This window comes from Phytophthora infestans, genomic scaffold (assembly GCF_000142945.1).
Source record: "Phytophthora infestans T30-4 supercont1.36 genomic scaffold, whole genome shotgun sequence".
Taxonomy (NCBI): domain Eukaryota; phylum Oomycota; class Peronosporomycetes; order Peronosporales; family Peronosporaceae; genus Phytophthora; species Phytophthora infestans.
The window spans coordinates 966,747-982,992 of record NW_003303723.1 but is presented as its reverse complement, the minus strand read 5'-3'; the positions used below and the strand labels follow the sequence as shown (position 1 = coordinate 982,992).

The window sequence follows — 16,246 nt, the reverse complement described above, 5'->3', positions numbered from 1 at the left end:
CTAGTCTGCATCCAATCATGTGGTGCATCCAATCACCAACACTCTGGACTCGTCCAATCATCCTGTTCGTCCAATCATCTGTTTGCGCATACATCCGTTTGCGCTATTGACTTACCGTAAACATCGCGGGGTCCTTGGAAACCGGTTTTACTGGTATGCCGAAGCTGGACGAGACGCCTTCTTTACTGGGAACTCGTCTGCAGATGTCCACTGCGGACCATCCGCAGACAGACGGCCAAACAGAGCGCGTCAATCGAGTGCTCGAGGACACTCTGCGCAGTGTGTGCGCGGCATCACCACGTACGTGGTCGACGCAGCTTCCAGCTGTTGAGTTTGCGCTCAACAACGCGGTGCACGCGTCCACGGGGTTCACGCCGTTCTACTTGAACGGCTTCCGCCACCCCAGAGTGCCTCTCACTCTTCGAGGAGACACTGACCCCTCTATTCTAAGTGGGGGAGAGGCTCGGAAAGCCCTTTCCTCCCAGGTTTCGGATGTGAGACCAGTTTCGCTGCGGAAACAGGTGGAATCCTTTATGGATACCAAGCTGAGCATTGTCAGCAGGGTCCGCGATGCCATGGCAGCGGCCCCAGATAAACAAAAGGAGTGCTCGGACAAACGCGGAAGAGGAAACTTAAGTATATTTGAGGTTGGGGACTTAGTGTTGCTAGACACGAGGAACCTACCTCTTGACACCGTCAGCTCTGTCGGCAGCAACAAGCTGAAGCACCGCTTCATCGAACCATTTGCAGTCCTGGCCAAACATGGTGCGTCGTACACCATCGACCTGCCAAAGTCAATGACGACGCACCCGACGTTCTATGTTGGACGTCTTAAGCGGTCCTTTGACCCGCAGGGGGTTGCTGACTCGCAGACCCCTCTTGACCCAGCTCCTGGAAGCGAGGGCCGGTCACAGGGCGTCGGAGCAGGCACCCAAGCCTCGGTAGGGACGGCAAGGCTGCGGTCAAGACCGTACGCCGGAGGGGCTCCATACGAACAGACCCCGGCGCCATACGCCGAGTACGCTGTGTATGCCGGTTACGCACCCTGGGAGGTGCCGTAGGCGGCTCCGGACGTGGCAACAAAGCCTCGATCCGTCGGATCATGCGAAAGGCTCGTCCAGATCGGACGAAGAGGCCCGGCGATCCACCCGCAGGTGCAGGCTCGCGACCTCTCGCTCCAACAGGTCCAGGCGGCCCGCAAGACGAGCGAGCTCGCTCTGATTCCCGTCCTGGGCGGCAGCATCACCGCCAGTCCCAAGGCCAAGTGCAATCTCAAGCACGAGGACACGTTGACGGAGGCGGTCAACCTCAGGGCCCTGTGTCGGACCCGTAGTCGGAGCACTCGGACGAGAGTGGCTTTCGGGAGGCGCCGAGTACTCGTACTCGTGCGAGGGCACCTCCGCCCCTGCTTGACCGGAATGGAGAAGTCCACTTCCACGTGGAGCGGATCCTCCAGGAGCAACGGCGTCGCGGTAAGCGACAGCTCCTCGTGAAGTGGAGGGGTTATGCCCACTCCGAGAGCTCGTGGGAGCCGATTGAACGGCTCCTGATTGACTGCCCGAAGGCTGTCGCAATCTGGGAACAGAAGCGGCGGCAGCTTCATAAGTAGTCCGGGGCTTCTTGCCCGAACGGCGTACGGACGATGAATACATTCCGTACCCGCGCTCATCGTGAGCGCTAGAAGCCGCGCGCTTCAGGATGTCCCTTGGCAGCATGCGCTTGCTGATCAAGTGGGCAAACCTCCCACGAAGATCATGCTGGTCCAGGATGCGGGACAGCAGCTGATCTTCACGGAGTTCCCGTAACGCCGTGGGTGAGTACTTAAGAGACTCCACCCATGCCCAGAACATGTCCTCACAAGAACTTCACGTGAGACAGTTCTCGGGCATAACCCAGGGGTATCCCCAAAGAGGATAGAGACCACCCCGGGTGTCGGGCTTCTTACGACAAGTCGTTAAGTCCTTGAGAGGGATGCGGTATGGCGCGAGAAGCACACACCGAGCAGCCTGTATATTGTCAACGAGCAACTATTCTTTCTGAACAAGGGCCCGTTCGTAGATGCCCCTAGAAGTGTGGCCGCCCACAAGGCCACGAGGAGCGACGAGAACCTCTAAAAAGAGGTCAGCCCCAGAGCTCTCCTCGGGAGGCCAATACCCTCTTGAGTTGATGGCAGCTCCCTGGCTGACGGGTGCCACCACCGAACCCCCACGCACACGCTGGGCAGCTTGGAATTCCTCCTGCTGCTGGTCGAGGTCATTCGAGACCTCGCGGGGCTCAACGATAGCACCCTCCTCCTCCTCTTCTTCCTCCTTCTCCTCCTCTTCATCCGAGGAGTCGAAGATACTCTGATAGGAGTGTTGAGTCTCCTTCTCCTCGCGGAGTGGAGACTTAGATGCTGTACGCTTCTTTGAGGGCTTGGCGCCTTCGGCTTTGGAGGCCTTAGCACGCGCAAGACCCTCGGCAAGCGAGAGACGTTTGCGAGGAATCTCTTTCTCATCTCCACCGGCTTTGGGAGTGCCCTTAGCCTTTACGGCCGGACTCTCAGAGCGCACAGACGTCCTGGGACTGTGATCACTAGCGAGCGCCTGCACGCTGTCATCCTTGTGCTCACTAGGCAATGGACTGTGCCCTTCTGCAGAGCTCGCAGGAGCATCTTGCGTGCTCTCGGACTCGACTTCGCCCTCACTGCCAGAGTCGAACTCACGTTCTACGAACCGAGGGTTCGGACGATTGTCTGGAGAGGCTGAGGCCGAGGGCGACAAGCTGCGGCGCTTGCTTGCTTGCCCACAGCCGCGTCACCCGAGGAACCTATCGCCTCAGAGGCCACCTGAGTAGCCTCCTTGAGTGCCGAGCATTTGCCGTGAGGCTTAGTGCTCTTGGCTTGCGCCTTACCGGCAGCAGCCTTGGAACGTGTCTTTGCACCGCTCTTTGCAGTGCCACGAGGCATCGTAACGGTCGAATTGGAGACCTAGACGAAAAGCGCACAGATTGCTGCTCGAGGCTCTAACTGTGAAGTGAGCCTCCGCCGCGCTCGCGCGGCCAAGTCGATGGTTTTCGACTTTGAGAATGAGAGTTTGTGACGAACACCTCTTCATTCTGATTGGTCGGTAAACCGAACCTAAGTGGGGGAGGATGTAACGGGGTTACATGAAGTGTGACACTTCACACTTCAGGTGTATGACACGTCATGCACCGGGATATTTGGTACGAGGTACCAAGGTCGTTCAAAGCCAACCATTGGTCAAACGACATTGCATTACTAAAGGTAACTTTTAGTTTGTATTAAACCCAAACTTAACCTACACTCAGTTTACAATCTACCTTATTTAGGTCACTTCGCTCTCTTTAAATAAAGAGGGGACCTGTGAGCTGCCGTTCTCTGAGAGTTTGTATACTCTCGGAAGATAACTTCCTCTCGCGCAAGGTGCTGTGTGACCCCGTCACATTGCCTCTGCAAAATCTTCCATAAGAAAAAACTAGGCGACACAGTTATGGCTTTTTACGACCTTTTGTAAGGCGGTATTTGGATCCAAAAATAACTCACGATTTAAGGCCTTAAATCGCGATTTTCGGCTGATCGTGAATTCTCGAAAAATGGCGATTCCAAACATGTTCACGATTATAATTATGAAATTGCAATTTGGTGCAAATATGGTGTTTCCAAACGCTGCACAAAAGATCGTATTTTAGGCAATTGATCGCGATTTTAAAGTTTCTACTCTGACTAGGAACTTTTATCGCGATTTACCTGGTGGTGGTGGTGGGGGGGGAGGCGCTAAACATGGGATCTGAAGATCAGGAGCGCGCGTCTTGGGACAGTGCGAAAAATGCCTTCCTGGTAGAGCTACCATGACGCAGCAAGCGCAAGCAGGGAAGAGAGCTGACAGCGGCTTCATGAAGGAAGCGTGGGCCGAAGCACTCGCTGCGTTCAACGCCCCTTTCCAGACGAAGCTGTCGAGGCAGCAGAATAAATCCATACTGACAGCTGTATGTACAGCGCTCACAGTATTTATTTAGCAGGATCTAACCAAGACATTTGCGTTTAACTACAGCTGAAAGGCATCTATACGGCGATCAAGGCAATGCTGGACGCGTCGGGATTTGGCTGGGATAATCAACGTCATATCGTGCTAGTGCATGATTCTGTTTGAAATGATTACGTGGAGATACATCTATTGCTCACTACGAGCATCGATAAAATGCCTTAACCTAACGTTTACTGCGAATAGAGCCATCCGAAAGTTGTCGATTACCGTAGGAAGCCCATGCCATTGTTTGACGACCTTCTTGACCTTTTTGAGGGAACATATGCTACGGGAGATGCATTAGCCTATGAAGAGCCGTGCCCGGGAGACTATGCATTAGCTTCTGAAGATCACTTCCCAGGGGACATTGTTAAAGGTCCATCTGCTCCGCAGCTAACGCAAACACCAACGTCCTCTTAGCCTGCAGCTCTCGACGAAGCTACAAGCTCCGATTAAGCCGTGGCATTTTAGCTATCGGAGCCTCCACCAGAACCAAGGATCGCTGTTGCCCACATGGCAGAAAGCGGTACAGCTACCAAGAAAAGGCGCAGCGAAAGCGGCGGTATACTAATTGCTAAAGCAATTAGTGAGGTTGCTACGGAAATGCGTCATATAATTACTTAGATGAGACCTCTGTCATCATCGCAGAGAGCCATCAAGTTGCTGCAGAAGGACTATGACATCGACATTCAAACGTAATATCTCGTTCGTGCTTTCGACGTGATGCTCTACGAAAAGAAAAGCAATGGAGGTTTTGATAATGGAAGCTGGACCAGCCCGGGATGCATGGGCTGAATAAGCAGCTTCAAGATGCTTAGTAAGAGCTGGATGTCGAGAGCACGAGCTCATTTGGTGCATGCTAACTGGTTAATGATGAAAACCTACATACGAATCCCACATGTTCTTTGCTAGTAGATCACGAAGATTACTCGCTCGCCGATAGCTTTCAGTGAGATTTCTTTCAGGGTAGTAGGCATCTGGACTCTCATTGTCAGAATCTTCTTTCTCTAGCTCGTCATCAGATACATCCTCCTATAGCCTGATAGAATTGTGGAGCACACAGCATGCTCGAAATGTTTTTTTGCCTTTCTTTCTACTGAATATTTATGAGCTTGCTTTAAGATAGGAAATCTCCGTTTCAACACGTCAAAAGCCCTTTCGATGACATTGCGAGCTTGCGCGTGTCGTAGTTTTACAATTCCTTATCTTTCTGAGGCCTGCACAATATAGCGTTATAATGCTAGCAGATTCTAGAGAGATCTTAGACTTACCTTTCGTATGTTTGTCTCCACTCCTTCAAATGATAGCGAGCACCACGATACGGAGTCATAACCTCTGTGGCTAGACCATATCCAGCATCATCGAGGTCAAACAAGTCCGGCGGGGTCTTAAATCCCTTTCGCCTTGCGTCGACAAGCACCATTGAATCTGCTGCAGAACCTGTAAAGAGTATATTAGCTCATGCGTTAGGTGTAAGATACGAAAATACTATACGCTCCTTCCCAATCTGACAGCACGTAGACGAACTGCATGTCGAACGTACACGCAGCGAACACGTTCTGACTGAGCTTCCAGTCCTATCACGATATGGTTTTGCTTTCTCGCTCGGTACGTAGGCAGGAATGTGCGTGCCATCAAAGGCGAGGCGGCATTGATCGAGCTGACCAGCATATTTTGGATCGTTTTGTTGAAGCTGTGATGGGGTGACTGGTTGGACGAGATACGTGCTTGCCATGCTACCGACAACATCAAGAACTCAATAAAAATGCCTGCTTAAGTTATGTTATTGGGTTAGTCAAAACACATACGTAATCACAGCTTGAAGACGCACCGATGAATTGTTTCTCCGCTATGCTGAAAGCGCTCTTGAAGATCGCTGTTTGAGGCATTCTTTGCAATGGTGTAAACAAATATTACTGCCTTCTTTCCTACACAGTCGTGGGACCAAGGCGTCTGTCGATCCGCGTTGTCAAGAGCAGCGCAAAGTGCCTGAACACGGGCTACGTCATGCGGTACTTTCGAATTATGCGTTTTTGGTTTCCTTCGATGAGCTCAGCTACCCAATCAGACCCCGTCGTGATTGAGTTGCGGAGAGGCTGCTTGTCAAAGTACGTGTGCCCATAGTATCCGGCGACAAGAGCTAATACCCGGACGACGTATTCATCTTCGTCAGACGCATCCTCTAGCTGAGCAACAGAGTCTTCACTCATGGGGAGCTGGAAATCTGAAAGATCACTGCTCGTTTGGAACCACTGGATTGCAAAGAAGGCAACGATCATGATCATTTGGTCTTTGCGATTTTTGTCGTGCGGTGCCAAACGCATTATTATCCCGGCCATAAAGGCCTGGACGGAAAACAGTAATATATGTGACCTAAATATAGATGCGTATTTCTCGATACTCGGTCACTCGAATTAGCTCTAGGAAACTGCATTCGACAGCCTTGAGTCTAAATATGCATTTCCCAGCTTCATAGGCTCGACAGCGGAGCATTATTGAGCAAATGGTCGCCGGTAAGAAATTAACTGCAGCTGAAAAATATTTGGTGGTAAAGACGTACGAATACATCCGAGGAAAAAAGGCTGCTTCGCCACAGCTGTGGAAGGGGGATGTAAGGGATCACGTTCACGAGTGTTTGGGCTTCGCGACGGGCACGGTTTCAGGGATATGGAGCCATTGGGAGAAGAACCACGACTAGAAGTTTGCGTCGGTGAGTGGTGGTTTGTGGCGTTTCTGTTATTATTTATACTTAACAATTTCACTGGTCGTAATATGATTTATGACAGATGAAAGGTTCAAAACCATCTGGTAGGCTTCGAACGTTCGGTGAAAGCATACAGCCGCTCGTACGTGAACTCGTGTCTGAACTGAACTCAAGTGGCAAGCCTGTTGCAGCCCCAAAGTTAGTGAAGCGCCTAAAGGAAGAGCACAACATCAACATTTCTGTTCGTTCCCTTCGCCGTGTTTTGCGGAGGATGGGGATGCGCTTTATTAAGGGCAAGTGTGCAGAAGATGACGAAGGAAGTGACTCTGAATGAGTTTTCGCTTGCCCGTTTTTTTACCGATTGTATATTCCATACGCAAGTTTATTATAACACGATTATATTCTTTTTAACAATCGCCAAATTGCGATAACTTTTCTATTCAGACTCAAATCGCCACATGTTATCTTGATTTGACCAATAGACTCGCTGATTTGGTGCACGTGGCAGTCTTAATCATGCAAACAATTCTGCATTAAAAAGATGACTTTGTAAACGGCTAAAATGAATAGGAAGCCTTGATTATACGTAAAAACGGACATCAAAATCGGAATATACGCCCGTTCTTACCCCTTATATCTAAATGTTGATATGGGTTTTATGTAGGGAAAGGGGTAACTTTGTGTCTCAAAGTTCGTCCAAGCTTTGGTGACCGGGATAATAAAATTCTATTATCGCCGAGCAAGACGATTTTGCAAACTGTCGGCAGTTCGTGATAAAAAATCGCGGTGGATTCAAACCTGCCCGAAGAATTGACTTATTCATAGCTCTCTGAAATGTTATTATAGAAACTGTAGTTTCTTGGGTCATAGAGCTAAGTGAGGGTTACGAAGCGTTTGCTTTAAAAATAGATCGACCCTTCATAACTCCACTGGAGTTATTAACAAGTATTAGCATCTTAAACATCCACACGGAAATCTATTCTTGGCAATCCGGAGATTATTCCAGTTATTTCCAGGGGTCCGTAAATTATCTGGATTTTATCCAGAGTCTATCCTGTCTTAACGGTTTTTGTATCGTTTGATTGCTTAGCTAAAACAGTCTTACATAAAAAGCTTCCATTGCACAAAACTTATAGCGCAGGTAGGTTGACTTATTCAGACGCCAATATCAAAAAAATAGGGGAAAGGTAATACACAGCTTATATCATTTTGTTTTTAGTAACGCGAGGCCCCAAATTCAGTTTAAATATTAGCTTGCTCGTGCGTCACCACGAAGGCTGTCATTTACCAGAAAGCTCAAGATCCTTCCATGCTAAAAACGATCTCTTGAGTGCTCCACATCTACAGCTTGTGTGGGTGCCTCCTCACTGCTTCTGGAAGCGATAGGCTTGTAATATGAGAGCTCTCATATTACTATTGAGCATTAGTCATCGATATTACTCCTTCAATTTTCTCTATTGATATCATACTAGTGCAGCCAGATGTTTTTAACAGACCTTTCATGCGCCTGAGCGAAAACCTTATACCGTCGAAGAAGACCAGGCAAGCACTGTATCGCGCAGGAGAAATGCAGTGTGCGACGTAGGCATAGAGGCTGAATGCATGCCCCCAACTGGGCAGTTAGAAGAAGTCTCGTCCTATTGGGAAGCAGTGCTGTCACAGCATGGTAAGTTATTAATACCCGTCATTGACGACCGATATTGGCAGCCAACACCTTCTCTAGATTAAAACGACGCTACAGTGGACGCGAATGTAGCTGGGACTATCACATTAAAGCTGGAGTGGCCGAAGATGTCGTTCATGTGAAATACACTAATGGCAAAATGAGTGGGCAGAAAGGTGTCTGAAAAGAGCAGTCTCCGTTGCTAATGCGACAGAGTAAACTAATACGAGCTATCGTCTGCTACGGGCGCATGTAGATTATCTGAGAGTACTGGGGACAAACTTTGAAGAGGCGGAAAGGCCTGTGGTGGGAGCAGAGAGACTTTTTAATAATAATTAGAAATGATCATGCGTACTGTAGTAATTTAATGTACAGGTTAACACAGATGCAGCACGCCATGATGTACACCGGCGAAGCACAATCTGCTGTAAGGCCTTGTAATTAAGTGACCGATGAAAAGTCGTACCTTCTGGCAGTACGCACTCTCTCAGCTGGCAACCAGCGCTGGAAGACCCCCACCAACTCTGCCACCATTTATGTTTTCTGCGGTCGAATTGGAGACTTTCTAGCAGCTAGAAAATAAGGGCCCAGCATTTGCGTAAAATATTGTGTAAATTTTTGTGACCAAATTTATAAAATCGATCAGGAGGCCTTTGCTCATACTATACGCAAACGCACGCCCATAAAGTGCACGGCTACACCCATTGCCCGGCCAAGTTGAGAATAGTTTCAACCAAAACGATACTGTATTTTTTCCGGTTTCCCAAAAATATAGTTAGCAGCCAAAAATCAAGGTCCAAAGCGAGATTGATTTCATGCAAAGCGATCCAGCCGACGTGCAGCCAAAATTCGACGTGTTCGCGCGCGCGCGAAATCTTGGCGCGAAGCCTCGGCTCGAGGGCGCGCTCCAGGAGCTCACTTCTAATCCTGCCTTGTCCAGCAAAGATGCCCTCCCAAGCCTCCCTCCCCAAGCACTCCGCGGCCGAGAAACTTCGTGTCCTCGACGCCTGCCGCGCTGGAAGGACCGACTGGCTAACGGTAGCCAAGAACAACGGCATCTCCCGGGCCTTTGCGTACCGCATCGTTGACACCGGCCGTGTCAACAATCTCCCCCGTGGTGGCGCTCGTCTTGGCTCAACCAAGGTTACGCCGCTGGTGAAAGAGCAGTTGGAGGAGTACTTGAACGAGAACTGCACGTTCACCATGGAGACCATGCGCCGCATGCTCGTGCTGGACTTGGCCGTGGGCATCTCCACTCCCAGGCAAAAAAAAAACCGTTCATGTTGGGGGGATGTTGTTACCGCGGGAAGACAAACCGCGTGTGGAGCCGAAACACTGCAACAGCATCACGAACAAGACGAAGCGTAAGGGAGTTTTGCGAATCAAGTTGAAGCAGCACCAGCGCCCAAGGTAAACTTCATTGTGTACTTCGATAAAACTAACCTTAATGTGTACTGTAAGCGCGGCCGAGGGCGCGCGAAGAGAGTGACCGAGCTACGGTTGTTCTGCCGCCGTCCAAGGGTGCGAACTTGCAAGTCCAGTGCGCTGTGAACTCGGCCGTTGGTGTCGTTTTGCATCGCCTCGAGAGAGGTGGCATTCGGATGGAGCAGAACGCGGACTTCATCGACGAGATATACGCGACGGTCAAAGCGTCCCAGTACTTCCGCGAGAACTACGCTGGGAAGACGATCGTTGTCGTCTTGGACAACGCCCCCGCCCATCGCCAGACGGAGGAGCGCGTGGCGTCCCACGCCGACCTGGAGCTGCTGCGTCTAGCCCCCTACTCGCCGATGTGCAACCCCATTGAGGGTTGCTTCTCCGTCCTGAAGTCGCACATCAAGGACCACCTCGCCTTGGATCGCTCGGAAATTTGCGATCGCAGCGACATGACCGACGCCGACGGCAGCATCCTGACCGTGAAGGAGCGCACGATGCGCTTTCTGGAAAGGGCTGTCCGCGGCAGCATCAAGTACATCACTCCCGCCATCGTCTCGAACATGGAGCTACACGCCCGCGACTCCGTGAACGCTGCCGAGAACATGGTCGACATGGTCTACGGAAAGTAGGCTGATAGTGCTAGTCGAGCTTGGGACCCTCGGCTCTGTCTGTTCGCTTTGCATGAAATCAATATCACTTTGGACCTTGATTTTTGGCTGCTAACTACATTTTTGGGAAACCGAAAAAAATACAGTATCGTTTTGGTTGAAACTATTCTCAGCTTGGCCGGGCAATGGTGTAGGATCTGTACTTTCTAGGTGCGCGTTTGCGAACCGCATTTCGCATGTAGAGCGTTACAGCGGTTTAGGGATACAAACCAGAATCCACCAATCACAAACCGAGCTCAAAACCACATGAAATCGCATGTAGAGAAATACAGCCTAAAATCCCGGTATATCGGTATATTTGACCTATAAGGTAACAGCTCCCCTTCCACTAGATCTGCAATGGCGCACAGGCGCCCACAAGCAAGACCAAGACTCCGCGGTGTCACCAGACACGTAAAGCAGTACCAATTGACATCAGAGCGTGTGCACAAGAAGCTAGCTGTCTTATACCACCTTGCAAAGAGTTAAAAGATCCGTCTAACAGTAAGCCACTTTTATCCTAATCTCGCTAGAAGCGCGCGCGCAAGAAACTTGATGCTACTGTTGCGCAGAGTGTCGAGGCCTACGTGGCCTCTATTTCTGTGATTCTACTGAAAGTTCCACCCCACGCCACCCCAGTCTCTCAGCCTGCAGACGTGGTGTGGCATTTTCCGCTAAAATCACGCCTACTCCAGCACTGGCACGATGATATGAGAAACAAATTAAGCAGCAAAAGGCGGCGGACAAGACGGCCAAGATCAAGCGGCCAGATCGCGCCATGATACGCAGCTGGGTTCAGCAAGCGTGGGACGACCTTCCCTTGGAGACGATAGCAAATGGCTTTAGAGCGAGCGGGATCCTCGAGCGAGAAATGCATTGCGGCTGCAGAGTTGATTTCAGAGCTCGAAATCCTTAAGCTCTTGGAAGGAAGGCCTGTAGATACGAGCCAAGCCTTCATGCTGGACGATATCGTAGACGAAGCATTAGTCTAATCAAATATATGGTCACTTGTACCCAATATTTGGCCTTTACATTTTTGGGGCATGTTTAAAGTGGTAAACGTAAACCTATGACTTGGGCGTAGCACTCTACATGCGAAATGCCGTATGGGCAAAGGGGCTCCTGCGCGATTTTATATTTTGGTCCAATTTTTTTAAGTTGTAAGAAAAAATCTTAAATTACACACCTCTACTGATACAAGCTCTATATTATCTACTGCACATTAAAACGTTTAACATATAGACGTATTTTGCCTGTTCTATTATGTTTGCTGGTCTCTCACATCATCCGCACTGTGATAGCTAAAATAGCGCATTTGTTTCTTATTTGTTGCCGACAAAATTAAGAGCTGTTCTGCGCCTTGTCGCGGCTTTGTGGTTATGGACTACAAAGTCGCGCAGGGTACGAATAATTTCAATCGGAGATGACGTAATTAAATGGCCGCGCGGGCAAAATCCAGGCAATTTCTAGGCGTGAAGGCGTTGTGTTTCTGTCAACGCGGCCGCAGAGGGGGTGGCACTCAAGTGAAAGAGGTAACATTAGAAACAAGTGCAGCATTGCGCGTACACGTGTAACTGTGACATAGAAATAAGACCGTAGCAGTTGGCGCCTGGGGCTGTGACAAAAGGCCAAGGAGTGCTTTCTCTTACGGTTAGTCAGTAGATTTTACGGTATTGGAATCGTTGCCCGCTTGAAATATTCGGCCGGGGAAGAGTCTCTTCCGAAGTGATTACATCTCATAAGTTTTTAACCATAACCTGATACATCGTAATATACCTTTGTCCCTAAATGCGGATATGTAGGTCATTTATTTTGCGTTCCGAGACAAAGTAGGAATAATGTACATAATACTTGCCCGCTTGCACCATTCGATGTATTTGCACATGTTGCTGACAATCTCGAGCCTGAGCAACACTAAACTAGTAAACTTACCATGTCTTTTGTCAAGTGAATTACCGCTCGTACAACCGTACCGTGCAACCTTTGGCCGTAAGAGCGATGAGCTCGTTTATTTCAACCGATGTTTATTTTTGAAGTGTTGCACGAAGAAAAAAGGGTCCCAAATCACCTGATTTTAAAGTGGTAGAAAGGGGTTTGTGCCACACCTGTTTATTTAAAACATAACCTATTTATTTGATCCACGCGAACGGCAGCTTAGACCGGGAGCGCCAAGCATGGAGGGCGTCCCCGTTCGGGACGACGTTGTACGAGCTAATACCAAGACAGCGGCATCGTAAGCTGACAGTGAGGTACGTGCGTCTTCAGAGCCCCAGATGGGTTCAGCCTAAGAGCTAGAAGCCCAAGGGCTCTTACTTTTCTTTCCGAGCGAGTAATTCCTCCAATGTTTCGATGCTTATAGAACTGACGCTTACACAGTCGAAGACACTGATTGCGAAGAGGAGTTGCTCATGTTGCTCATGTTGCTCGTCGCAATTGTCGTTGTGATTAGTCAAATTGACGGAAGGTCAATTCGTCGCCGTTCTTAAGAAGCTGTAGTCGTCCGCTCTGACTTCCCTCCGCCTGAAGGCTTTTAGCTCGCTTAAAGCCTATCGTCGGACTCTTCGGTGCTCACCAGTGAGCTTGACAAGCTTCAGAAGCTGCTGGAGCTACACCATACGATCAAGTCACGGGCTATGGCGCAACAGGGTCTCTACGAGCGGTGATGCGGGAGTTTAAGACCACGTCTGTAGAACTCGATCTACCAACATACTTGGCATCACGAGAAGTCGAGTTATTAACCGACTATCGCTAAAATTGGTACGGAACAAAGTAGTCCAACTCTTTCAAAGCCTGTGTGCACCACTTCAACTTGACGGCCACCTTAAAAAAATCGCTGTGAGAGATATGCCTGCCGCTATTGAGGATTTCTTCGCGCGCGATTCGTACAGCGTCGGTATTCGTGACGTCGTTAGTGCACTGTACACAGAATACCCGCTTCTTCTACGTTACGGGAGCCTGATTGGATGTGCGAATTGCCATTACCGAATTATCGTAGTCCTAGGCGTCACTTCAATAGCAAGTCTTCAGAGCCCCAGATGGGTTCAGCCTAAGAGCTAGAAGCCCAAGGGCTCTTACTTTTCTTTCCGAGCGAGTAATTCCTCCAATGTTTCGATGCTTATAGAACTGACGCTTACACAGTCGAAGACACTGATTGCGAAGAGGAGTTGCTCATGTTGCTCATGTTGCTCGTCGCAATTGTCATTGTGATTAGTCAAATTGACGGAAGGTCAATTCGTCGCCGTTCTTAAGAAGCTGTAGTCGTCCGCTCTGACTTCCCTCCGCCTGAAGGCTTTTAGCTCGCTAAAAGCCTATCGTCGGACTCTTCGGTGCTCACCAGTGAGCTTGACAAGCTTCAGAAGCTGCTGGAGCTACACCATACGATCAAGTCACGGGCTATGGCGCAACAGGGTCTCTACGAGCGGTGATGCGGGAGTTTAAGACCACGTCTGTAGAACTCGATCTACCAACATACTTGGCATCACGAGAAGTCGAGTTATTAACCGACTATCGCTAAAATTGGTACGGAACAAAGTAGTCCAACTCTTTCAAAGCCTGTGTGCACCACTTCAACTTGACGGCCACCTTAAAAAAATCGCTGTGAGAGATATGCCTGCCGCTATTGAGGATTTCTTCGCGCGCGATTCGTACAGCGTCGGTATTCGTGACGTCGTTAGTGCACTGTACACAGAATACCCGCTTCTTCTACGTTACGGGAGCCTGATTGGATGTGCGAATTGCCATTACCGAATTATCGTAGTCCTAGGCGTCACTTCAATAGCAAGTCTTCAGAGCCCCAGATGGGTTCAGCCTAAGAGCTAGAAGCCCAAGGGCTCTTACTTTTCTTTCCGAGCGAGTAATTCCTCCAATGTTTCGATGCCTTTAGAACTGACGCTTACACAGTCGAAGACACTGATTGCGAAGAGGAGTTGCTCATGTTGCTCATGTTGCTCGTCGCAATTGTCATTGTGATTAGTCAAATTGACGGAAGGTCAATTCGTCGCCGTTCTTAAGAAGCTGTAGTCGTCCGCTCTGACTTCCCTCCGCCTGAAGGCTTTTAGCTCGCTAAAAGCCTATCGTCGGACTCTTCGGTGCTCACCAGTGAGCTTGACAAGCTTCAGAAGCTGCTGGAGCTACACCATACGATCAAGTCACGGGCTATGGCGCAACAGGGTCTCTACGAGCGGTGATGCGGGAGTTTAAGACCACGTCTGTAGAACTCGATCTACCAACATACTTGGCATCACGAGAAGTCGAGTTATTAACCGACTATCGCTAAAATTGGTACGGAACAAAGTAGTCCAACTCTTTCAAAGCCTGTGTGCACCACTTCAACTTGACGGCCACCTTAAAAAAATCGCTGTGAGAGATATGCCTGCCGCTATTGAGGATTTCTTCGCGCGCGATTCGTACAGCGTCGGTATTCGTGACGTCGTTAGTGCACTGTACACAGAATACCCGCTTCTTCTACGTTACGGGAGCCTGATTGGATGTGCGAATTGCCATTACCGAATTATCGTAGTCCTAGGCGTCACTTCAATAGCAAAGGTTGCAAATCGTGAGCACCGACATATGAATGCAAATCATAGTTTTACCGAAGCATTCACTGCAAATTACTGTATTTAGCATTCGCTACCGCTATCACTACCGGTACCAGCTTCAGACTCTATATCATCGTCAGAGTCGACATGACCATCAGTTAAATTGCATTTTTCCAGCTCTTGGACAAGCTCGCTATCAATATGTCCCGGATATGAGTCAAAATCTTGCTCAGCACGGCGAGTACCAGCCAATATGCCTACTTTTGCAAATCCACTAACAATTGTCTTTTCTGAAAGCTCGTTCCAGCATTTTGATATCCACATCGTAATGTCTTCTCTTTTTGGGGGCTCCAATTTAAAGGGCTCTTCTGTATGCTGTATCCGAAGTCGCTCAACTTCAGACTCTGCTTCCTCTTGCACTAGATCCTTGCGCACACGAATAATATCTCTCTGGAGTTTGTCCCTTTTCTCCTGGCGCTGCTTCTCCTTGGCTCGATACGCAACAAGTTGGTCTCTCAGCCGGTTGATCCACTGGTCTCTCAGCCGGTTGATCCATATACCTCGCAACCTAGTTTTTAGGGGGTTATTCCACGAAATATCTGCCGGTTGGCATACGTACGTGTAACGCGGCGGTACTTTAAGTAGGATAACGTTAATAGACGCTGCATATTCTTCAACTTCAGGGGTCCAATGCCCGCTCAAATCGTCCCATATGAGTAAAATGTGGTCATCTCGGTTCGTGCGCTCAGCAAAGTGATATTTGAGAAATCTCAGAGACAAATCAGAATTCCACCATGCGCACTGGTTTCCGTAAATTTGACAATTGTAGCGCTCTTGAAGTGGATTATTCTGCAGCTCCAGCGCTCGAAATGTCGTAGCTGCATGTTGAGCATCCTGTGGCGTCGTCTGTCCCTGCCTGGTACGTGCACGGAGCGCTAATTTATGGCGACGAAGAAATAGCTTAACCCATGTTGATGCGGCTGCAAATTTGCCTTCAAGGCCAATGTCTGCAGCTGCTTCTTTTGCCTGCAGTTGAAGCATGAGACGGGAGACAGGGGCACCATCTTTCCGCAGCGAATTCACCCACACTACGATAGCGCGTTCAGCCTCCTTGGTGAGCACAGTCGCTTCACCAAGTCCGCGCAGATTTCGGTGGCACCCCCGCCCAGATCACATGCAGCACGTGAGAAGATAGCAATTCCAGCGATTTCCACACATTCAATATCTAGGGT

At 49.4% G+C, this 16,246-nt stretch overlaps 2 protein-coding genes across 2 annotated transcripts; both read left to right on the top strand.

The window, feature by feature from the left end:
• Positions 1-3,771: 3,771 nt before the first annotated feature.
• On the top strand, positions 3,772-4,226 carry PITG_14692 (uncharacterized protein; the record flags this gene model as incomplete). Its single annotated transcript, XM_002898528.1, has 2 exons — positions 3,772-3,987; positions 4,053-4,226. 2 exons carry the CDS (start codon positions 3,850-3,852, stop codon positions 4,149-4,151), a joined length of 237 nt encoding a protein of 78 aa, XP_002898574.1.
• A 7,686-nt stretch (positions 4,227-11,912) lies between these two features.
• On the top strand, positions 11,913-14,663 carry PITG_14691 (uncharacterized protein; the record flags this gene model as incomplete). The annotated part of the gene is made up of 5 exons (XM_002898527.1): positions 11,913-12,008; positions 12,703-12,725; positions 13,022-13,135; positions 13,784-13,897; positions 14,546-14,663. 5 exons carry the CDS (start codon positions 11,913-11,915, stop codon positions 14,661-14,663), a joined length of 465 nt encoding a protein of 154 aa, XP_002898573.1.
• Between the last annotated feature and the right edge of the window lie 1,583 nt (positions 14,664-16,246).